Genomic DNA, 22,896 nt, shown 5'->3' with positions numbered 1-22,896 from the left:
GTACTTCTGTCTTGTCAGGATTCAACCTCGATCTGTTAGCCACCACCCATCCTCCAACTGCCTCCAGGCACTCACACAAGTAGGTCTTGCCCTCTCTTCCCAAAAAGCATAAATTCTGGGGTGGTGATCTGCCTGGTCACCCCTCCACTCTGCTCCCATTGGCCACTTCCCAACATTCCCCTTAAGGGATTGGCGGAGGGCAGATGGGATGGAATTTTAATGCACCCAATTTTAATGCCTGCCCCTCTTTGGGGATGTATGCTCAGCACATAGGGAACATCTCTGCCTGGTTTTCCTCCTTTCTTACTCCTTCCTCTGCCGCCTTTTAGGTATATTCCAACACACCAAGAAGCTGTTCCTGAGCGATCAGGCCGGACGGGCGCAGGCTCTGGAGTTCCTGCGCCGGAATGTCGCCAACTCCATCTCTATGGCCAACCTGGTGATGGGACTCTCGTCTGTCCTTTGCAGTCTGAATGGGTAAGCCAGACCCTGGGCATATCCTCCAACATTTCTCCTGTGAAACTAGGGGTGTCTATTCAACAGCAGCAGCAGCAGCAACAGCAACAACAACAACAACAACAGCCCACTCATCTGACTAGGTTGCCTCAGCCACTCGGGGAGGCTTCTGTTATAAGAAAAAGCCTGCTCCCTTTCCCTTATGGGGTATCCAAGAGTCCATATAGAGTCTTTAAGTGGGTTCCCTATCGGTAGGAGAAAATAACAGAGGCCAGCCAGAGAATATTGAGAAGCAAAGCAGCTAGTAAGCCTGATCTTTATTAACTGTTGCAACAGGGTCCTCACTCACAACATTCATGGTGTGCACGCCCTTATATAGATTTTTGAAATTGCCCACCCTGTACCCCAAGACCACCTCCCAAAACATCATACATACATCACAGAAGGAGGCAGTCTACAGCAAAAATCCTGTCTGCCAGGATACCTGATAATGGTCACTGATTGCTTTACCTGGGCAGCCTGGCTATTCTTTTGTGATGGTAAATACCTGAATTCCTGAATCCAGGTCACAGGCTCACCCTATTCACACAAAAATACACCCTTAACACAGGTAAGAAAAGACAATGGAGAGGCGAATTTCCCATTTCCTTCCTCCTTGCAGAGAAATGTTTGAGGTCAATTTGGGAGAGTCCAAATGGTTTGGGAGAGTCAAAAGTGGCTTCAGGATTGCTTTCCTGTACTATTTCACACGCGTGGTTTATATACTTACGTATGTGTTTACCTTGTAAACTTATGAACATTTGATTTATATATTTGAGACCTTAAATTCTTATAACACTTCCAACATATTAAAAAAATATAAACAAGGGATTGAACATTTAAAAACTTCCCTATACGGGGCTGGCTTCAGATATCTTCTAAAGGTTTTATAGTTAGTTATCTCCTTGGCTCTGGGGGGCGGGGGTGTCGCATAACTCCATACCCTCCAACATTTTCCCGATTTAACTAGGGAAAAGCGGAACATTCCAGAATCAAATCAGAAACCAGGATGGATTTGTCAATCCAGGACTGTCCCTTGGAAAATAGGGGCATTTGGAGGGTCTGCCTTCATCCACACAGGGTCATGTGTCACTGCGCAGGAGGTGGGGCCAGGGTCGAAGACACTTTGATAGGCCCCGATCCCCTCCTCATGCGCTTGACCGCTCCTTGCTTCACTTGGCGGCTTTGGGAACATTGAGGCCGCTCAGCAGGGCAGCCGTGGCAATGTGTAATAGGACTCTCCCGTCTCTCCCCCCACCAGGCAATATAATTATGCATGCTGGCTGGTCCTGATCGGATTTTTGCTTGACCTTGCGGACGGCGCCGTTGCCAGGCAGCTGAATGCTTGTTCCGCACTGGGTAAGTACCTCCTTGCGAAAGCCTCCACGCTCCGGCCTTGGACCTGCGTTGCTTAGCGAGCTCACGAGCACTCATCCGGAAGATCTCATCGGATCAGATAGTTAGGCAGGATGGCATTTGCTCGCACAAAGTGTACCAAAAAGGGGATTAGAGAAAAAATTTTCCAAGGAGGAAAAAGCTAGCGATGGCTGCTCTCCGCCAGCGATGAATCAGACAGGCACTCTCCCTGTTAAGTTTTGGGTGTCAGGTAAAAATAAGCCTCATTGCAGAAAGCTTTTGCACCGTGAATGCTGTTCTAATGTCTCCACTGGGACTGTTACAGGTGCACACATCACGTGTTCTGTAAGATATCCATTTTCGAGGTTACTTTGGAACTCCCTGCTTCTTGACGTTAGGCAGGCTTAAAACATTTCTGTTTAGCCAAGCCTACCCAGACATTAGGGGCGCGGGTGGCACTGTGGGTTAAACCACAGAGCCTAGGACTTGCTGATCAGAAGGTTGACGGTTCGAATCCCTGCGACGGGATGAGCTCCCGTTGCTCAGTCGCTGCTCCTGCCAATCTAGCGGTTCAAAAGCATGTCAAAGTGCAAGTAGATAAATAGGTACCGCTCCGGCATGAAGGTAAACGGTGTTTCCATATGCTGCTCTGGTTCGCCGCAAGCAGCTTAGTCATGTGGCCACATGACCCGGAAGCTGTACGCCGGCTCCCTCGGCCAATAGATGAGCACCGCAACCCCAGAGCCCGTCACGACTGGACCTAATGGTCAGGGCTCCCTTTACCTTTACTTTTTACCCAGACATTTAGAAAGCTGGGATGTCTTTGAATCTGGCTTTTAGCTTATCAGTTATTGCAATTATTTTTTGAACCTTTCATACTGTTGGGGTTTTTTTATATACTGCTCATGTCATCGTTTTATTCTTCTTGCAAAGTGCTTTGAGATTATGCTGTGTTTGTACAATCAAGTGATATGTAACTTTTATGAAATAAGTACTTTTCTGATGTTTCGAGCTATGTTTTAAATCTTGTATATTGTATGTTTTAGGGTTTTAGGATTATTATTATTTACTGTAAGCTGCTTTGAGTCACAGAATGGAAAACACAAATTCCTTAAAGAAATAAATACGCTGCCCTCTGTCGAAGGCAGTATGCTAGGAATCACAAGTGGGGAGACAGCCATCGCTTTCAGGCCTGCTCAGTTTCCCCTTCCGATACTGTGCTCTTTATTTTGGGCTGGTGTCTTTATGCATTTTCTAGAGATATAACTGTATTTTTTAATTATTCTGGTACCCCTTCCCAGGCACTTTTTTGGGAAGGGGGCGGCGGGGCCACCAATATTTATTTATTGTTATTAATTACATTTATATCCCAGCTTCTCCTCCAGTGAGCCCAAGATGAAGCATACAGCTCTCCCCATTTTATCCTCCCAATAACCTTGCGAGGTGGGTTAGTCTGAGGCACAGGAACTGCCCCCTCAGCGACCTTTATGGCTGCACGGGGGATTTTGAACCCTGGTCCACCCAGGTCCTAATCCAGCAGCCTAACCACCATGTCACACCAGCTCTCGTTATGTACTGAAGTTCTCACCCTGGGCCAGCAGGGGGATACTGTAGATAGTTTTCACTCAGGTCCGCATATGCAAATAAGGAATTGAAAGTGATGTTCAGTGATTGGATAGTTACAGAACATTGTTACTGTTGCTTTGTAGTTGAGCTCTATATAAGCAGGTTGGCTGAACCCTTCAGTTCAGTTCTGTTCTGACCTGTGAATAAACAAGAGCTGTTTGAAGAATCGCTGTGTCGCCCGATATGTTCACCCACGACTTAACACTCATAATAAATTAAACCTTCGAGTTCGATGCCTTCCAGGGGGCCATACTGGAGAAACGTCACTATGTATTTTGGCCTCTACGGGGTGCTCATCTTGTCTCCTGCCCAGGGCTAACTGGCACCTGTCTTTGACATTCCGTAGGTGCCAAGCTGGACGATTTTGCTGATTTCACTTCATTTGGGCTGGCCACCGCCCTTCTCTTGCAAGCCCACGGGATCCTCGACGGGCTTTTGGTGATTGTGTACGTCTTGGCTGTGTTCACGCGCCTGTGTTTCTTCTCTAGCGGTGAGTCTACAGCCGTGGTAATAACATGGCCACGTTAAGTTTGGCTGCAGGGGTCATATTCACTAGTTCCATATATTCAAGCAGTTTAACTTGCCACTCCTCTTTCGATGGGATTTTATCTCCATTTTTATCTCCTTTGGCAATCAGCATCCTCGCTGCTGTTGTTGCATACAAAAATAAATAAATCATTTTCTCTCTAGGAATGTCTGGTGCCATAATACCTAAGAGGAAGACTTCAGGCTTTTTGATAAACTTCGTTTAAAACAGTTTTTTTAATTCATTATATTTAAGTCCCCAAAAGCTCTTTATTCTTTTGCAACCCCACCACATGTGGTACATCGTTCCCTCTCTCTACACCTCCAGCATAAATTTGAGTTGGTTTTGTACATTTTGGCCAATTTGCTAGGAGTGATATACCATCCGTATAGCATCTTCATAAAGTTTTCTTTTACAGTAAAACAAGCCATAAATTTCAGTTCCCTTCTCCATAAATTTTCCCAATTCGCCATCTGTATGTTCTATCCAGGGCCAGATTTAGGTTTGATGAGGCCCTAAGCTACTGAAGGTAATGGGGCCCTTTATATGTCCAGCTGTCCTTTGTCAACAACAAATTTTCACTGTTTTTGTGTTGAATATATGCTGTATGGTAATTTATGGACCTAATAAGTATCTAACGCCATTTTATTTGTTTTTTATCTTATATTTTGGATATGTACATCTCCTTTTTTTCCTTTAAATTTTTTTGGGGCCCCCAAGAGAGTGGTGCCCTAAGCTATAATTTGTTTAGCTTACACATAAATCCGGCACTGGTTATATCCAAAGTCCTTTACCCACTGCACCATAACCGATTTCACTTCATCTTCTTTTATTTCCCAGTCTAACAATAATAGCCTGTACATTCTGGAAAGTAATTTGTCTTTATTTTTTAATAAACCTTTCTCTAATTCTGATTTTTCTGTCGCAAAACCAATTTTTTTTAAATCTCAAAGATGTCGTTCAATTGGTGGTATTGTAACCAATCTTGATTTTTGTCCTCTGCACATTAGTTTTGCATTTTCCTGCTTTGGCGCATCCACAGGAACAGTTCGCTCCGAGTCAACTCACCACCTCCCTTTCCTCTCGTCTCCTTAGGGATGCCGTTCATGTACCGGGGGCTGCCCTGCCCGTATGGAGCATCTGTCCTGGCCGCCACCTACCTCCTGACAGGAGGCAACCTGCTGGTGATGCGTATCATCGCCATGGTGATGATCCTCTTCATGGTGGACCAGGGCTTCTACCCTCACGACAAGGTGCTGGAGTCTCAGCCCTGGAAGAAGGCCGTCTTCGCAGGAGGTGAGTGCAGAGCAGCGGGCCCCTTCAGCTCAAATAAGGAGGATACCCTCATAATCTCTCTCTCTAGCTATCCATCTGTCTAAAGATAATAAACCTTTCTGAGATGGGTTTGTGCAGAAACCTTGTCATCAGGTCACAGCAAAATGTTATCTTAGCTGTGTGCATCGCAGGGGTTTGGCTGCATGATTCTGCAATTCCATGATTCAGTTCAGCCTGAAAATTATGGAGAACCTGCAATCCTTATACAGTCAAACCTCGGTTGTCGAACGAAATCCGTTCCGAAAGCCCATTCGGCTTCCGAAATGTTCGACGAACGAGTCGTGGCTTCTGATTGGTTGCAAGAGCTTCCCGCACTCAAACGGAAGCTGCGTCAGATGTTCGGCTTCCGAAAAACGTTCAAAAACCAGATCATTCACTTCTGGGTTTTTGAGGCGAAACGTTCCAAAACGGAACCGTTCAGGAACCAAGGTTTGACTGTAGAAATGATTTTTCCCTGCTTCTAGATTAACTTGCATGCTGGTAGCCTGGAAAGCCTTTGTCCAACCATCATGGACAAATTGGCGTTTCTTTGGTTATTTTAAATCATGTATGGCTTCAGTCTACATGCCTATTGTCAAAAGTCCTGGTGGGGAACCATTGGCAGCAAATAGTCTTAAAAAACTGTATCAGAATAAATGAAATTTAAAAAACCATTCATTTTTTGTTTTTGTGGAAACAGAATTTCACGCTGAAAATCTTTCGTTGCTTGGGGTTGGACTAGATGAGCCCTAGAAGTCCCTTCCAACTTTACAATTCTGAAATCTCTCTCTCTCTCTCTGGCATTGCAGGGATCTTGATGGTGATGTTCTCTGCCACCTACTTCGCCTCGCTCTACTACCTGCTTTGGTCCTCGTCGTATATCTTCTTCCCAACTGCTCTGTGGAGCCACAGAGTCTAACCTTGCTTGCATGGTGTCATGCGAGGACAGACAGCAGCTTTCCACCTCGCTGTGGGGCACATGCCCGGTGGGGCCACCCCCTCCAGGACCCTAAAGACCAGCCTACCCAGCGTTAATATCCACGCATCGCTTAAAACCTTCCTAGAAACGTTTCCACTGTCCTGACTAGGAACAGAACAACTGCGAGGTCTCTGCCGTGGGGGTGGGATTTCTGCCCTGTGAAGGCTGGGTGTCTGGGGAACACAGTGGGTGATCTGGCTAACACTCCCAAGCCCCACTTTTGGTGTACATACAAGTATACAGATTATTTACATATGTATATAGAAAGAGAAAAAGATTTACAATGAGTTCAGCTTTTTTAGATTTCTATTTTTTTAGTCCACAATTTTACTGGCTGGTGGTTTTTAAAGAACTTGGCCTCCAAATCTCGTCACCGGCTAATTTTTTTAACTAATCCAAGGATAGGTCCCTGCAGCCTCGCCAGAAAGTCTTCTTTAAAGGAGAGCATCTGGATTTTCAACGTACGAATTAGCTGGATTTGAAACCTTAAAAGTTGGGAGGGCTGATGAAACACCGCAGGATCACTGCTTGTGGGGTGAAAGCTGGCCCATGGGGGAAAGGGTGGTGATTACCTCCTGAAAGGCTTGGTGGTCAAAAAAAATTTGAACCCATCAAATTACCTGTATAGATCCTAGATTTGCCATTCTCAGATTGGGTGTATCAAATACTTCTGCCGGGGAGCACCGTCAATGTTTATGTTTTATTGATCATATTACTGAAATATTTGGAAAACTTATTTCCTGCCCCCATCCCGCAGGAGATAATAATGAAAAGGGAGATGATTTGTGTTACTGGAGATGTACATTTGAAATGAGTTCTTTTGTTTTGGCATTTTTTAAAAAAATAAACTGTGGGAAACACTGTTTTTGCTATCTGGTGTTGTGTGAAAAGGGGTTTCTTTTTGGGGGGGGGTACAGCTGCAAGAGGTGTCAAGCGGAAAAAATGAAACCAGCTCATTTCTGGAACCAATGATGATGATGATGATAATTATTCTGGGTGGCTCCCAACAGAATATTAAAAAGATGATAAAAGATCAAACATTCCTAAACAGGGCTGCTTTCAGATGTCTTCTAAAAGCCAGATAGTTATTTCCTTGACATCTGATGGGAGAGTGTTCTACAAGATGGGTGCCACTACCGAGAAGGCCCTTGGTACCAAGAGATCTCGTATGGATTTAACAATCTGTCTCTGGAGCTGGTCTGAATAGACAGATAAAAAGGGAAAGCCAGAATGCGTGCGACAATTCGCAACGGCAGCATTCAGAACATGGATAATTTGAGTGGTACAAAGGATGTTCAAAAAAGAATGAAGGGATTGGTCAGCAGGCCTGGATGGGGTGTAGGAAGAACTAAAGGAGCAGGATGGCTGGAAGATTTCTAGCTATGCACCGTATTTTTTGCTCCATAAGTCGCACCTAGTTTTTAGAGGAGGAAAACAAGAAAAGTATTCTGAACGAAACAGTGGATGTATGATTTTTGTGGTTCATGCTGTGGCCACAGACATGATATGCGATTTGACAGTGAATTTGGGGTGACCCAATGTAAAAATCCTGAGGATCCATGGGCTTTAACCTCCCCCTTCTCAGGCAGCCTCCTTTATTGCTAGCGTCCCTTACCTCACTCCTGATTGCTTGCTGATCAGTGGCTTTGTTTCAACACTCACTTCCCTCTTTCAAAAGAAAAGAAAAAAGCACAATCTGCTTTTCGCCCCTGGGTGATTAGGCTCCAGGGACCACGCATCCGCTCCATAAGACACACAGACATTTTCCCTTTTTAGGAAGAAAAAAGTGTGTCTTATGGAGCGAAAGATACGGTAATCCTGGAGCGAGCAGGGATAAGAATGACATAATGCCCCACTTTGCCTATTGGAAGTTCCACCTGCTCTGGATTCTTCCTAATGAAGAGTCCTGCTTGCAGACCTCCTGCAAGCATCTCGGTGGTCACTGCAAGAATGGGGTGCTGGGCCAGAAGAGCAACTGGCCTGATCCAGTAGGATTCTTCCTTATGTCATACTGTAAGGCTGTAGTTATTGGCAATGGAAGGCTGGTGCTTCTATTGAGACCAAACGACTCTTCTGAAAGCCTAACACACTGTGTTTGCTATGTAACCTACGGCTCCCATCAGCCCCAACATCTTATGAATTGTGCTGGGATTTGCAGTCAAAAGCAGCCAGAAGACATCAGCTTGGTGAAGGCTGCAATATGCTATCACAGAGAGAGTGAAGCATTTATTTTTTGAAAAAACACAACTTTATTTCTCAAACCAAAGTAATAAATAGCATTTTTAAAAAACAACAACAACAGGTTTTCAAGGGAGAACTCTACTCAAGGAAGGTTTGGCAGGGGAACGCTCCAGTAAGGCAGTGTCAGCTATGTGGCATCGGAAGCAGAGCTTGGCTGTTCCTCCCTGCTCCTGGGTGTACAGTTCTGCCTGGCCGCTGACTGCGGCCATGGGTGGGAAAGTGCTGGTCTTCTGAGCGGCCCGTCTGGAGTGCGGCTCCCGTCCTCAGTCGCTGGAAGTCTGCATCTGCTTGCAGAAGGCGTCAAACTGCTGCTGCTCCAGCTCAGTCATCACCCTGTTGAGGGCGTAGATCTGCAGGCCCAACAAGGACAGCTCTAAGGTTTTAATACGCAAGACTCTGGGCAGTAGATTAATAGATACAAATGATTTTAAAACACAGCCAAGCTTCCTACTGCAGATACCCTTGCTACGTATTGAACTCCCTGCCACAAGAGGCTCCTGCTTAATTCAGGGGTCGACAAACCTTCTTTGGGGGTGGGGGGAAGGAGCAGCCGGCCAAAGCTGTTTTCCAGGGTGAGGCTGCCGTTGCATGTTGACAGCTTCTAGAAGCCACAGGAGAGAGATGAGTGCAGGTGGGGACCAAAGATGCTCAAAGTACCCCAGAAAGAGCACAACATGTCCACAGGGTGGATAAAAATCAATGATTTTTAAAAAAATCCAGATTTTTTAAAATTTAAATTGGATTTTTAAAATAAAATGCTTTTGGAGGATTCTAAAGATTGTTTTCTATTTAGGTTCTATTTAGGTTACATTATAGTCCAAAGGCTATTCATCAGGAAATAAGGATTTGTTTTAAGTTTTTTTTAAAAAAAAGTTTAAGCACATCAGTTAACAAACATGGATACATATGCTATAATGTTATTGCTTCAGTTAAATACATTGTTTAAATTGTTTTTAAGGAAGTGATTATTTTTCTCCTTCCAATAAAATACAGCAAAAAAAGTTGTCCGAAAATAGTTAACTTTTTAAACCTCACAATAATTTCATTCATTATCTGTCTATGTATTTCTAATAGTGTAACCAATTCAGTAATTTTTGATATAACAGTAAAAACTGCTCTGAAACTTTATTATTCCAAAAATGAAATCTTCATCTGGTTGTAAATACTGTATTAAGATTATACCAGCAAGAATGAGTCTTTCAGTAAAATAAAATAAAATTATCAAATCTTACTGACTAGTGATTTAAATCGATTTGATTTAATTCAAATCCACACCGCCCCTCCCCTAAAGCCCCATACAAACCGATAATAATAATCATTAACAACAACAATAGTTGGTCTCTTAGTTGGTCTATAACCAACTGAACAATTTTTTAAAATTTTATTTATTTCAACTGCGTCAGACCAACACGGCTACCTACCTGAAACAATAATAGTGGCAGGGAGTTCCCCGGGTCAACTGCCGCCCTTCAATGAAGCCGACCCGGCGGAATTTCCGCCAGTCTGCTCCCTGTCACGTCTCGCGAGAGCAGCGCTGACCCGAGAACACCGCCCGCACCTCATTAGCATAACCACACCCCTATTTTGCCTTCAAGAAGGCGATCTACCCTCCCCTCCCCGTCTGTCATGTCTCGCGAGAGCAGCGCAAGACCGAGAAGACCGGCCGGCCCCAATTAGCATGGCCCCGCCCACCTCGGCCCGTTGCCGTTGCTTAAGCTCCTGCTGGGCCGCGCGCTGCTTGGCCTTCTCCAGGCGGCTGCTGGGACCGTCCTTGCCCTTGGGAGGCGTCCCCTGCTGCGGCAGCGGGATGGGAGGCGGCGGCAGCTTCTCGCGGCGGGCCCCGCCGGGCTCCATTTTCTTCCTCCTCCCGCGAAGGAAGATGGCGGCCGAGGTAGGGACGGCGCATGCGTCGAGGGAGGAGCGTAGCGGGGGCGGGACAAGAAGCTCACCTTCAGCGAGGACTGTACGCATGCGCGAGGACGGGTGCTGGCGGTGATATCAGAGATACGAATAGGAAGAGTTACACATTCCTATGCGTTTCCGGGCTCGCTTTGGATAAAAGCATTCTTAAATATCTCACGTTTAGAGGTGAGATATCTCCATGGAGAAATCCTTTATTTTAGCCTAGTTGTGCCCCCCTTCTCCCAAAAGAAAAAGGGATGCCGTTGCCGCTATTCGGTTGGCCTTCACTAGTGGCCAAGCCTTTAATGTCCTGCCCCGCGGAACTCCCTGCGACTAGACCTTTGGCAAGAACCGTCCCTCTTTTGAGAACTGTATTCGTGCATTTCTCTGCAGAGATTGGAGTAGCCGCTAGTTTAACAATGCACTGCCTGAAAAGGGGGTTTAATCTCGGGATCGTGCATTGCAGAGGGTCGGACTAGATAATTCTCCTGGTCCCTTCCAACCATGCAAATCTATGATCTGTGATCTACTTGTGTTCCTTTTGCATTAATAGGTAATACAACTGGTAAAGGCTGCTGCGTTTCTCATTGTGAGTCTTTTTGAGCTTTTGTTGTTTTTTAGTTGTTTAGTAGCGTCCGACTCTTCGTGACCCCATGGGCCAGAGCACGCCAGGCCCTCCTGTCTTCCACTGCCTCCCGCAGTTTGGTCAAACTCACGCTGGTAGCTTCAAGAACACCATCCAACCATCTCGTCCTCTGTCGCCCCCTTCTCCTTTTGCCCTCCATCTTTCCCAACATCAGGGTCTTTTCCAGGGAGTCTTCTCTTCCCATGAGGTGGCCAAAGTATTGGAGCCTCAGCTTCAGGATCTGTCCTTCCAGTGAGCACTCAGGGCTGATTTCCTTCAGAATGGAGAGGCTTGATCTTCTTGCAGTCCATGGGACTCTCAAGAGTCTCCTCCAGCACCATAATTCAAAAGCATCAATTCTTCAGCGATCAGCCTTCTTGATGGTCCTACTCTCACTTCCATAAATCACTACTGAGAAAACCATAGCTTTAACTATACTTTTTGAGCTTAGTTTCAACTCCCCATGCAACACATTCCTGCTCCTCTTTAGAGCTGTTTCTGGTTTTCATATGTACCTCTTTGCCATTCATCCTCATCCAATCATGGAATGGTAGATTTCCATGAGACCTCCAAAGGCCCTCTAGTCCAACCCCCTGCGATCCTTGTTGATTTGCTCCCTGTGCCAAGAAGTTTTATGGAGAACCACCATGAGGTCTCGACAACACTGAAAAAGCCATAGCGTGAAACAGAGTCCTGCCCGGGGCTGGAGAAGATCTGAGGCGACACCTCCAAGACTCCCATCATTTTATTTATTTCATAAAATTTGCTTGGTTTGCCACAAATCAAAACAAACCTCAGAGCAGTTTACAAACGAGATAAAATTACCAACAAGAAAAACTGACAACAGCAATTTAAAACTATCAGAAAGTTAAAAATAGCAACAGGCTGGAAACAGATTAAAACTGGCATCAACCAATAATGACAACAATTTTATTATTTATACCCCGCCCATTTGGCTGGGTTTTCCAATACCAATACCCAATGCTTTTTTTCTTAAAAAAAGGAAAATGTTTAGGGGTATTCTCATTTTGACTCAAGAAAATCACCATTTTATAGTTCAAATCAGGAAAAATAAACACAGTAAATGGACAAAAGTACAAAGATTCACATGTTTAGGGTGTGTGTACCTCCAGAAAACAGCACTGCCACTGCTAATTGTTTCCAGGGATTTTGTACTAAACAACCCAGATTCGCATTTTGGGTGTGTGTTTAGTTTTAATGTCAATTCAGTTTTGTTTGCATCGTTCCTTTTTCTGTACAGTATGTCCTTCCTTTTTCTTTTTAAACTTGCACCAACTTTCTTACCACCTGGGGAGGATTTGGCTAGATTCCGAAAAGGGTCCGTCGAAGGCGTCCGCCCGATGTCCCTTGGCAGGGAGTTCCAAAGGCTTGGCCCCCTAAAACCGAGTTGTCACAAACGCGGAGAGGCGATTGTGTGACATCCCTCGGGGATGGTGTGAAAACGACGGAGACCCGAATCCGGCGCCGCCTAGCGGGCCGCGCAGCCTCCACCCAGCCTGCGATCCCGGCTCGCTTTGTCCAACACGGGAAGGCGGAGCGCCGGCTCTGCTCTTCCGATCCATCTCGCCTCTTCTTCTTCGTCCTGCTCCTCCTTTTGCAGCCCGTCGGGGGCGCAGGGAGGAGCCGGAGGTAGAGAAGCAGGAGGCGGAGGCAAGACGAGGCCGGCCGGCGGACGCATCTCTCCTTCCTCCCGGTCCCTTTGCGCTCCTCTCCGCCGCGGCCCCCTCGCCATCTCTCCACCGGGCGCGCCGTCCAGGCGCCCAGGTTTGCGCTCCTCTCCGCCGCGGCCCCCTCTCCATCTCTCCACGGGCGCGCCGGAGGAGACACAAAGGGAGCCCGGAGAAGGCGCCTGGCTGCTGGGCCGGGCCGGATCGGGCCGAGGCGAACCGGGGCCAAGCGGTGGCCGCGGCTAGGTGGTGGCGCGCCATGGCGGGCGCGTCGGGCGCGTCGTGCAGCCTGAAGGACGAGCTGCTGTGCTCCATCTGCCTGAGCATCTACCAGGACCCGGTGAGTTTCGGCTGCGAGCACTACTTCTGCCGCCGCTGCATCACGGAGCACTGGAGCCGCCAGGAGGCGCAGGCGGCGCCGGCCCGAGACTGCCCCGAGTGCCGGCGCACCTTCGCCGAGCCGGCGCTGGCGCCCAGCCTCAAGCTGGCCAACATCGTGGAGCGCTACGCCGCCTTCCCCCTCGACGCCATCCTGCTGAGCGCGCAGCAGCGCGGCGCCTCCGCCTTCGCCTGCGCCAAGGAGCACGGCAAGGTCAAGCTCTTCTGCCTCACCGACCGCGCCGTCGTCTGCTTCTTCTGCGACGAGCCGGCCGTGCACGAGCAGCACCAGGTCACCAGCCTCGACGACGCCTTCGAGGAGCTCCAGGTGCGCAGAGGGGAGGAGGAGGTGCCTGCTGCGCCGGGGCAGCAGGAGGAGGCCGGGATAGGGAGGAGGCTGTCTGCTGCATCCCTGGAGAGAGGAGGGTGCCTGTTGTGTCTCTGTAGGAGCTGGCGGGGAAGGGCACCTGTTATGCCCCTGGGAAGCTGGAAGAGACGTGTCCAGTTGTGGCCTTGTAGGAAGGTGCTTGTTGTGCCCCGGGAGGAGGGGAGGGGGTCCAGTTCTGCCTCGGAAGGAACTGGAGAAGGGTGCCTGTTGTGCCCTTGGAGGTGGAGGAGAAGGCCTGTTGTGTCCCTGTATGAGCTGCAGGAGAAGGGTCCCATGGCGCTTCTGTTGTGCCCAGTGCTATTTTTCTAGAAGAGGGGCCGGAGCTCACCATGAACCCTTGTTCTCTTAGACTGGCGCCCACCTGAGAGGTGCTGGAACTGAGTTATTGAGATCTTGGACAGAGGGAAAAAAAAGCCCTGGTTGTGCCCTTATAGTCCAGCATCCTCTTCTTGGCAGAGCCATTGTGGCTAGAAGCCATCACTCCCTTCCTCCATGAATTTGCCCAGTCCTCTTTTAATGCCATCTAGGTTGGTTGTCACGACCGCCTCCTGTGGCGGGGAGTTCCGTAGTTTAACTCTGCGCTGTGTGAATAACTGTCTCCTTCGGGAGGGCCCCTGAGCTCTGCAACGGGAGCAGGGTAGGGGTGCGAGACCCACCTGGACGATGCCGAAACTGCGGGCACTGCATCACCTCCTTGCTGCCCGTCTATTTTTCAGAGGGAACTTAAGGAGCAGCTGCAGACTCTGCAGGACAGCGAGCGCGGCCACACAGAAGCCCTGGCTCTCCTGAAACGGCAGCTGGCCGAGACAAAGGTAAAGGCTGGGGTGGTGGTTTGGCCGGCCCCAAAGTTGTAACTGGGTGATGGCAGAAGGCTCCTGAGCAAAACCCATCATTGCCTACTCTGAGTTTCAGGCAGGTGCCATTCCTCATCCTAGCTGGTGCCTTTGGGGTTTGAACCTGGGACCAAGGTGTCTCCTGCTGAGCTATAGCCCTCCCCTAAAAACAGAGTAATATTCTAGTCCTCGTTGTTCTCCACAAAGAGCTGGCTTAAATAAGAAGTTCCCTTATACAGAATCAGGCCTTTGGGCCATCTAGGTCAGTATCTCCAAAACTGACCAACCAGGGTTTTAGTCTGGGGAGACAGTCCCAGCCCTGTCAGGACATGTAGCCAGGAAACGAAACCCGGGACCTTCATGATAAGGTCTGCATGCTAAGAAGATGCTGTGGTCCTTTCCTCTAAAAATAAAAATACAGGCTTTTACTCCTCAAGGCCCTGAACAAATGGTGATTTCCCCACTCTTGATTTTAAGTAAACGGGCCTTAAATAAATGCCAGTCTGTCTCCACACCCCTGAAAATTTTGACTTGTGTTCTAAGACTGCAAACCAATACAGTACTAGAGATTTTTCACCTGTTTTGCTCCTGTCTTCTGCTAAAAGGAGCCCTTTAAAAAACTTCCCATGCTAGTTTAAAGCCTGCTGGTTGTTGATATCAGCTGCAGAAGAGATTTTGAAGCCTCAGGTGTCTGCCTTCTCACCAAATGAATAGCCCTCTTGTTTTGTGGGGACTGAAGGGACCTGGGAACATTGCTCAGATCCGATCGCTCCCCCCAGAGTGCAAGTACTGCAGCGCTTTCGGATAAAAAGGTTTGTGGTGGTGACGCTTCTCATGTTTCGACATCCAAGGCCCCTTCGCTGACAATCGCTCGGGTCCTAAGCATGCAGGAGCATACAAGGGGGGTTTCCTACAGTGAGACAGACCATTGGCAGAGCATCTGTGTTGCATGTGCAAGACACCTGGTTCAATCCCCAAAGACATCTTTGAGAGACCACTGCCTGAAAAACTGGAGAGCCTCTGCCAGTCAGAGTAGGCAGCACTGAGCTAGTTGGGCCAATGGTCCGGATGCGTCATCTGTCTGTGTCTGCAGCAAGGGCTTGGGAACCTGCAGCTCTCCTGATGTTACAGAATCATAGAATTGTGGAGCTGGAAGGGACCCCCAAGGGTCAAATGCAGGAATCACGGCCAAGGAATCCCTGGCAGGTGGCTATGTTGCTGGACTCCAGCTCCCAAGAGCCTCTGCCACTGTGGCCAGTGTTTAGGGATGCTGGGAGTGGTAGTTCCGGAATATCTGGAGGACCACCTGATCCTCATCCCTGATTGACCGTGGCTTTCTGTCCAGGGGTTTGAGATGGAGAGGATGTCCCAGTACAGTGGTACCTCGGGTTACATACGCTTCAGGTTATAGGCGCTTCGGGTTACAGACTCTGCCAACCCAGAAATAGTACCCCGGGTGAAGAACTTTGCTTCAGGATGAGAACAGAAATCGCGCGGCAGCAGCGGGAGGCCCCATTAGCTAAAGTGGTGCTTCAGGTTAAGAACGGACCTCCGGAACGAATTAAGTACTTAACACAAGGTACCACTGTATTACCTGAAGGTGCCGCTGAGGATTGAAGCTGCGGCCTTCTGCAAATGGAGCTGGGCATCTACCGCTGACCTTCTTTTAAGGCAGGGATGAGGAACCTGTGTCTCTCCAGATGTTTCTGGATTCGAACTCCCAACAGCCAGCATGGGCAGTGGTCAGGGATGAAGGGACTTGAAGGAGGCCGTCCACATCGGGAGGGCCCAGGGTTCTCCATCCCTTCATTAAAAGCCTCATTATAACAATACCAATTTATAATACAATTACTAATATCAATCATTTAAATAGCAAATTATATAATTTAGATAAAGTGGTTCCTCACCACGTGCTAGAATTGATGATTTTCTTTATTTCTGCATTCCAAAATCTTACTGATTTCAGTTACATTCCAGTCACAATAATACAACAGCTGCAATATTTATAATTTCTATTTGTGTTGACACATTAAATGATTTATGAAACTACAAGTGAGGATCTCAAAACTGCAGTGGTACCTCGGGTTACATATGCTTCAGGTTACAGACTCCGCTAACCCAGAAATATTACCTCGGGTTAAGAACTTTGGTTCAGGATGAGAACAGAAATCGTGCTCCGGCGGCGCAGTGGCAGTGGGAGGCCCCATTAGCTAAAGTGGTGCTTCAGGTTAAGAACAGTTTCAGGTTAAGTACGGACCTCCGGAACGAATTAAGTGCTTAACCTGAGGTACCACTGTATATCCTTGTTCTTCCTGTGTGTGACATTTATTCCATCCATGGTGTTTCTTCCTGTCCTTGTAAAATGGGATATATATATTTCCCCGGTTCTTGCTGTGATCTGTCATGCCTTGGGCAGAGCTGATATCCCATTGTTGTTTCATAAATTTCTCCATCACTCAGTCCCGTGCTTGGTTATTTTGCAACTTTAAAGTCACACCTCTCATCAAAATGGGAGCTCTCTTTCCCCACCCCGTATCCCAGCCAGGCGGCTTTAAACAAGTCGCAAGATCTCCGTCTTCGCACAACAACCTTGCAGGGCGGTATCGAGGCGATCGCGGGTCTTCGTCAGGGGGAAGCCAAGGTCAGCCCGTGACTCGCCTGCATCTCATTCTCTCCCCGCAGTCCTCCGCCAAGAGCCTGCGGGCCACGATTGGGGAGGCCTTTGAACGGCTGCACCGCCTGCTCCGCGAGCGACAGAAGGCCATGTTGGAGGAGCTGGAGGCGGACACGGCCCGGACTCTGACGGACATCGAGCAGAAGATCCAGCGCTACAGCCAGCAGCTCCGCAAAGTCCAGGAGGGCAGCCAGATCCTCCAGGAGCGGCTGGCCGAGGCGGACAAACACTCCTTCCTGGCCGGCATTGCTTCCTTGTCCGAGAGGTAGGCCGCGTTGCGCGGGTGGCTGACAGCAGGGGAAGTTTGGGAGCCCAGGGTTAGAGCAGCCTTCCCCACCTGCGTCAAATTAAGCATCACTCATGGGAACATAGGGAGGGGGCTGCTGGACCAGGCCAGCTTCCTGTTCTCCCAGGGGGCAAACAATTTAACCCCTGTGTTGCAAACAGTAGTCAGTAACGTCCAAGGCAACACAATGACCAAATACAACGATATAATATCAATATACACTCTTTATATAATATGAAATACAGTGGTACCTCAGATTACATACGCTTCAGGTTACATACGCTTCAGGTTACAGACTCCGCTAACCCAAAAATAGTGCTTCAGGTTAAGAACTTTGCTTCAGGATGAGAACAGAAATTGTGCTCCGGTGGCGCGGCGGCAAAGGGAGGCCCCATTAGCTAAAGTGGTGCTTCAGGTTAAGAACAGTTTCAGGTTAAGTACGGACCTCCGGAACGAATTAAGTACTTAACTCGAGGTACCACTATATATGAAATCGTTTAAACAGAAAAATAATGAATCTCTGAAAGTTGCAAAATATGCACTCTTAATGGATTCTCTTGAAAACGTGAAACCAAACAAACATAAGCCTTATAAGTCTCTGAAAGTCTTTGAAGACTATGCAGGTCTCTGGCAGAAGCAATGGGTCAGATTCTTATCTGGTGAAAACAGGCTGTAAAGCTTTGTTTATGGAGTCCAACGCGGCCGAAGTAGTTTGCAAAAAGACGTTCTGAACAGTGATTTCGGATATACCCACTGTTTTGTGGAATTCTTCATAACTTTATGACCACTGCTTCATCGCAATTGCTGTTATACTTTTCAATTCAACATATAGACGGGTTTATGAAGCATTTCTGTATCCTTCTGCTGTGCTGAAGAAGAATTCCATGAAACTGGATTCATGGAATCCATGAATTCTTTCAGAGACTTGCAGAGTCTTCAAAGACTTTCAGAGACTTATAAGACTTCTGTTTATTTGGTTCTATGTTTTCAAGAGAATCCATCAAGAGTGCATATTTTGTGACTTTCAGAGATTCTTAAGTTTTCTGATTTTGTGATTTCATATATTTCACATTACAGTGGTACCTCGGGTTACATACGTTTCAGGTTACATACGCTTCAGGTTACACACTCCGCTAACCCAGAAATAGTGCTTCAGGTTAAGAACTTTGCTTCAGGATAAGAACAGAAATCGGGCTCTGGCGGCATGGCAGCAGCAGGAGGCCCCATTAGCTAAAGTGGTGCTTCAGGTTAAGAACAGTTTCAGGTTAAGAACGGACCTCCGGAACGAATTAAGTACTTAACCTGAGGTACCACTGTATATATAGAGTGTATATTGATATCGTATCATTGTATTTGGTCATCGTGTTGCCTTGGATATTACTGACTCACAGGGGCCAGCCAGATACTCCAGTAGGAGACCTGCAAGCCAGACCTCAGTAAAACAGCAACTCTCCCCTCCTGGGTTCCTTTGTTCTTTCAACTTGATGCTTATTTACAGCTATACAAAAATACAAACCCATTGCAAAGCATCTTTTTTTTTAATAAAATACTAAGACAAAACAGCTACTTTTTATGCTATATTAGCCCAGGTAAAACCAGGGATGTTCCTAGGGGACCAGATTTATCGGACCATGCCTGCCCCCTACCTTGCAGAAATCCACTATGTGGAATACTGCAGACTTCTTACAGCGGCTAGATTAAATGTCCTTGACTCTGTGATATTGTGGGGAAGGTACAGGGGAGTACCATACGCCCAGAGAACCTGTCATTGTGCCATGGGTGTGGTTGAGTCCACCGAACACATTCTCTTGACTTGCCCTTCTTATGCAGAGCTTAGACAAAATTTTATAGATCCACTCCTATGTCAATTTAGCTTCCTACCCGGAGAAAACCAGGTTTTACACTTGCTGAATAATGTCACTAGAGCTATACCTTCCTTGGTGGCCAAATTTCTTTTTTTAGCTTTTAAGCATCGCAAGAGTATAATTGACTGTATTGATATGGGGATATCTGTTTAGCCCATTTTAGTGTTGGCTAAGCTCTAAAATCTTCCTGGATGTTTAACTGTTTAACTGTGTATTGACAAATGTACTTTTTTCTGACTGACGGTCGAATAAAAGGTTGATGATGATTTATGCTATATTAAGATAAACAGTCTAAAAAAGGACAAAAGTCAGAAAGAAAAGACAAGTACTGGAAAAGAGAGAGAGAGAGAAGGGAAAGAGGAAAAACTAAAGGTGTGTTTTCCAGCAATGGTTATTCAAAAGCATCACTGCCTCGGGCCATGGAGGCAGAGTACAGCCACCATGTCTAGCAAACATCAAGTAGACCCATTGAAAGTGTGTGCAGCCCACGTGCTCCTTGCTCACCCTGGTTCTTTTCCTCCTCACAAGGCTCAAGGGCAAGATCCACGAAACGAACCTCACGTACGAGGACTTTCCCACCTCCAAATATATGGGGCCCTTGCAGTACACGATCTGGAAATCTCTTTTTCAGGACATCCACCCAGGTGAGCGAATGTGTTTGCTTCATTTCTGAATTGCGTCCTGTAAAACTATCCCGATTTATAACAGTGAACGGCCTCAACAAAATCAGCATTATATGACAGTTGCAAGACTGAGGTAGATTTAGACTGGGATAAAAGACCTCCACTTCAAAGGTGTTGTTGCGAAAGGAGGGTTCTTAGTGTTGGTGCAAGGGGGAAAAGAAGGTATAAAAGTAGAATGCCGCAATCCACATTTGGTGAGAGAACGCCAGAAGAGATTTAAAATCACAAAGCACGCAGCAAAGGAAAGCATGGAAATAGAGGTTGTTAGATCATTGAAATATGCCCTTGTGAGTTTCAAAACTCCCCTCACATCTAAAAAGACAACATGTTTGGGAAATTAAAAATGGTATACTTACAAACTCTCCAAAGGTCATATTCATGTGCTTTTCCATACAGTATTCAGAAAAAGTTGCAGAGGCAGTAAAACCTGGCTTAGTTACAGTGGTGAAAGTTTAAAATATTGGTGGGTGCCACTACCGAGGCCCTCTGTCTGGTTCCCTGGAACCTCGCTTCTCACAGTGAGGGAACTGCCAGAAGGCCCTTGGCGCTGGACCTCAGTGTCTGGGTAGTACGATGGGGGTGGAGAAGCTCCTTCAAGTATACTGGGCCAAGGCCATCTAGGGTTTTAAAGATCAGCACCAACACTTTGAATTGTGCTCGGAAATGTACTGGGAGCCAATGCAGATCTCTCAGGACTGGTGTTATGTGGTCTCAGCAGCCACTTCCAGTCACCAGTCTAGCTGCCGCATTCTGGATTAGTTGTGGTTTCCGGGTCACCTTCAAAGGTAGCCCCACATAGAGTGCATTGCAGTACTCCAAGCGAGAGATAACCAGAGCATGCACCACACGGGTGAGACAGTCCGCGGGCAGGTAGGGTCTCAACCTACGTACCAGATGGAGCTGGTAAACAGCCGCCCTGGACACAGAATTGACCTGCACCTCCATGGACAGTTGAGAGTCCAAAATGACTCCCAGGGTGCGCACCTGGTCCTTCAGAGGCACAGTTACCCCATTCAGGACCAGGGACTCCTCCACACCTGCCTGCCTCTTGTCTCCCAAAAACAGTACTTCTGTCTTGTCAGGATTCAACCTCAATCTGTTAGTCACCATCCATCCTCCAATCCCCTCCAGACACAAAGGACCTTCACCGCCTTCACTGGTACTGATTTGAAAGAGAGGTAGAGCTGGGTATCATCTGCATACTGATGAACACCCAGCCCAAACCCCCTGATGATCTCTCCCAGTGGCTGCATGTAGATGTTGAAAAGCATGGGGGAGAGGACAGAACCCTGAGGCACCCCACAAGTGAGAGCCCAGGGGTCTGAACACTCATCCCCCCCCACCACTTTCTGAACACGGCCCAGGGGAGTTCCCCCCTCCCACAACCAAGCGGTGTAGAAATATTACAAAATGAATAAATAGCAACCTATTTCTCCCCGCAGTGCCCGCCACACTCACGCTGGACCCCTCCACCGCCCACCAGCGCCTCATCCTCTCCGACGACTGCACCATCGTGGCCTACGGCAATCTGCACCCGCAGCCTCTGCAGGACTCCCCCAAGCGCTTTGACGTGGAGGTCTCGGTGCTGGGCTCGGAGGCCTTTGGGGGCGGGGTGCACTACTGGGAGGTGGTGGTCTCGGAGAAGACGCAGTGGATGATTGGCCTGGCACACGAGGCCGTCACGCGCAAGGGAAGCATTCAGATCCAGCCCAGCCGCGGCTTCTACTGCATCGTCATGCACGACGGCAACCAGTACAGCGCTTGCACGGAGCCCTGGACCCGGCTGAACGTCAAGAGCAAGCTGGAGAAGGTGGGCGTCTTCTTGGACTACGACCGCGGCCTCCTGATCTTCTACAACGCGGACGACATGTCCTGGCTCTACACCTTCCGGGAGCGCTTCCCGGGCAAGCTCTGCTCCTACTTCAGCCCGGGGCAGAGCCACGCCAACGGGAAGAACGTGCAGCCGCTGCGGATCAACACCGTCCGCATTTAAGGGCTGCCGACGGGGTGGGGGAACCGTCAGCGGCACGGCACTGACTGTTGTGAGCTGTGATGCCTGATTCCTGAGGGTCCCTCCCAACTCTACCATTCTGTGGTTCTGTTCTTGACTGGCAGAACACAGGGGTGAACACGCAGGGTTCCTTGCTTGAGCTTCCGGAAGAGCGGGACTTTTCAATTAGGAACAGAAAACTGGTGTGGGGTCCCCCAGGGGAGGGGAGTCGGGATTCTTGCTTGCGGCGTTTCTGGGTGCTGCCCCTCGACGCAGCTTGGTGGGCGGCCGGCGATGGTGCAGTGAGGTGGGCCGTGGGCCAGCTGAGGAACGAGGGAACACAGCTCCGAACTTTTCTTTCCCGGCAAAGTCTGCGTGGCGCAGATTCCAGGCCCACAGGCAGGTGCATGTACCAGAACGAAACCTCGCGGCCCCCACCACTGGCTGGTTTAAGTGGGAATGGGTTTATGTCTGTATGGACTTTTATTAGTTGGTCTGATTTCCTGTTTTGGGAGGCTGGGAGGAAAATGGCGGCTGGGGAGCACCGGGGAGGGGGAGGAAAGAAGGAAACGGTGAAATAAATGGAACGTTTGGACCCCAAACCTTGCTGGATGTTTTGTGGGGTGTGCAGATTGGTGTTGTTGTTGTTTGCAGTGTCAGGCTAGGACTAGGGGGACCTGGGTTCAAATCTGTGCTCTGTTCTCTTCCCCAGCCATGGGGCAATCATAATCTCTCAGCGCGATCTACCTCGGAGGGTTGTTGTGAGATTATGGGAGAGTGTTTGGGATGGAACATGAATGCCGTACTGAGATCCTTGAAGCTGCCTTTGAGTGAGTCGAACCACTGGTTCCCCACCCCTGCATTAAAGGAAAGCGCTGAGCTCAGGGCAGGGCAGGCAAGTGAGGGTCCAGTTCAGGGACTATGGTCTTCCAGAGACTCCCAACAATCAGAGATTATGGGAGTTGTCCCATGCTAACATTTGCACGGTCAAAGGTTCTTTGTCCCTGGGTTTAAAGAAGCCATAGTTGCATTGGAGGCAGCTAGGGG

The 22,896-nt window shown here is 48.2% G+C and overlaps 3 protein-coding genes across 4 annotated transcripts in view; 2 read left to right on the top strand and 1 right to left on the bottom strand.

The window, feature by feature from the left end:
• Nucleotides 1-7,157, top strand: part of TMEM269 (transmembrane protein 269) — a 16,575-nt gene extending 9,418 nt beyond the window's left edge. The window contains exons 3-7 of the mRNA XM_081923872.1: nucleotides 330-477; nucleotides 1,757-1,854; nucleotides 3,824-3,967; nucleotides 5,099-5,299; nucleotides 6,127-7,157. Of these exons, the coding sequence (XP_081779998.1) occupies nucleotides 330-477; nucleotides 1,757-1,854; nucleotides 3,824-3,967; nucleotides 5,099-5,299; nucleotides 6,127-6,236 (701 nt within the window). The 3' untranslated portion in view covers nucleotides 6,237-7,157. The remainder of the gene's footprint in view (nucleotides 1-329; nucleotides 478-1,756; nucleotides 1,855-3,823; nucleotides 3,968-5,098; nucleotides 5,300-6,126) is intronic.
• A 1,364-nt stretch (nucleotides 7,158-8,521) lies between these two features.
• SVBP (small vasohibin binding protein) lies at nucleotides 8,522-10,449 on the bottom strand. Its single transcript, XM_081921059.1, has 2 exons — nucleotides 10,230-10,449; nucleotides 8,522-8,887 (listed from the first exon to the last, which is right to left on the bottom strand). Exons 1-2 carry the CDS (start codon nucleotides 10,389-10,391, stop codon nucleotides 8,801-8,803), a joined length of 249 nt encoding a protein of 82 aa, XP_081777185.1. The 5' UTR covers nucleotides 10,392-10,449; the 3' UTR covers nucleotides 8,522-8,800.
• A 128-nt stretch (nucleotides 10,450-10,577) lies between these two features.
• On the top strand, nucleotides 10,578-22,451 carry TRIM62 (tripartite motif containing 62). 2 transcript variants are annotated; one of them, XM_081923691.1, is made up of 6 exons: nucleotides 10,578-10,992; nucleotides 12,381-13,458; nucleotides 14,235-14,330; nucleotides 17,034-17,290; nucleotides 19,705-19,820; nucleotides 21,302-22,451. In XM_081923691.1, the coding sequence occupies exons 2-6, from the start codon at nucleotides 13,012-13,014 to the stop codon at nucleotides 21,850-21,852; spliced, it is 1,467 nt and encodes a 488-aa protein (XP_081779817.1). In that variant the 5' UTR covers nucleotides 10,578-10,992; nucleotides 12,381-13,011; the 3' UTR covers nucleotides 21,853-22,451. The 2 variants fall into 2 exon arrangements, with proteins under 2 accessions (XP_081779817.1, XP_081779818.1); XM_081923692.1 differs by lacking the exon at nucleotides 10,578-10,992 and having other exon boundaries at nucleotides 11,523-12,849; nucleotides 12,909-13,458.
• Nucleotides 22,452-22,896: the final 445 nt, after the last annotated feature.

The sequence above is a fragment of the Podarcis melisellensis genome (assembly GCF_964234715.1).
Source record: "Podarcis melisellensis genome assembly, chromosome: 8".
In the NCBI taxonomy this organism is placed as follows: domain Eukaryota; kingdom Metazoa; phylum Chordata; class Lepidosauria; order Squamata; family Lacertidae; genus Podarcis; species Podarcis melisellensis.
The sequence above is the reverse complement of the archived record's forward strand: the minus strand, read 5'-3'. Positions and strand labels throughout refer to the sequence as shown.

What these genes read in the sequence shown, in the direction of transcription:
- SVBP (XM_081921059.1), bottom strand. Translation starts at nt 10,391, where the DNA reads ATGGAGCCCGGCGGGGCCCGCCGCGAGAAGCTGCCGCCGCCTCCCATC. An exon ending in AGCAACGGCAACGGGCCGAG is followed by an intron (nt 8,888 to 10,229) that starts GTGGGCGGGGCC and finishes TTGGGCCTGCAG; the next exon opens with ATCTACGCCCTCAACAGGGT.
- TRIM62 (XM_081923691.1), top strand. Translation starts at nt 13,012, where the DNA reads ATGGCGGGCGCGTCGGGCGCGTCGTGCAGCCTGAAGGACGAGCTGCTG. An exon ending in GGCAGCTGGCCGAGACAAAG is followed by an intron (nt 14,331 to 17,033) that starts GTAAAGGCTGGG and finishes CTCTCCCCGCAG; the next exon opens with TCCTCCGCCAAGAGCCTGCG. An exon ending in TTTTCAGGACATCCACCCAG is followed by an intron (nt 19,821 to 21,301) that starts GTGAGCGAATGT and finishes TTCTCCCCGCAG; the next exon opens with TGCCCGCCACACTCACGCTG.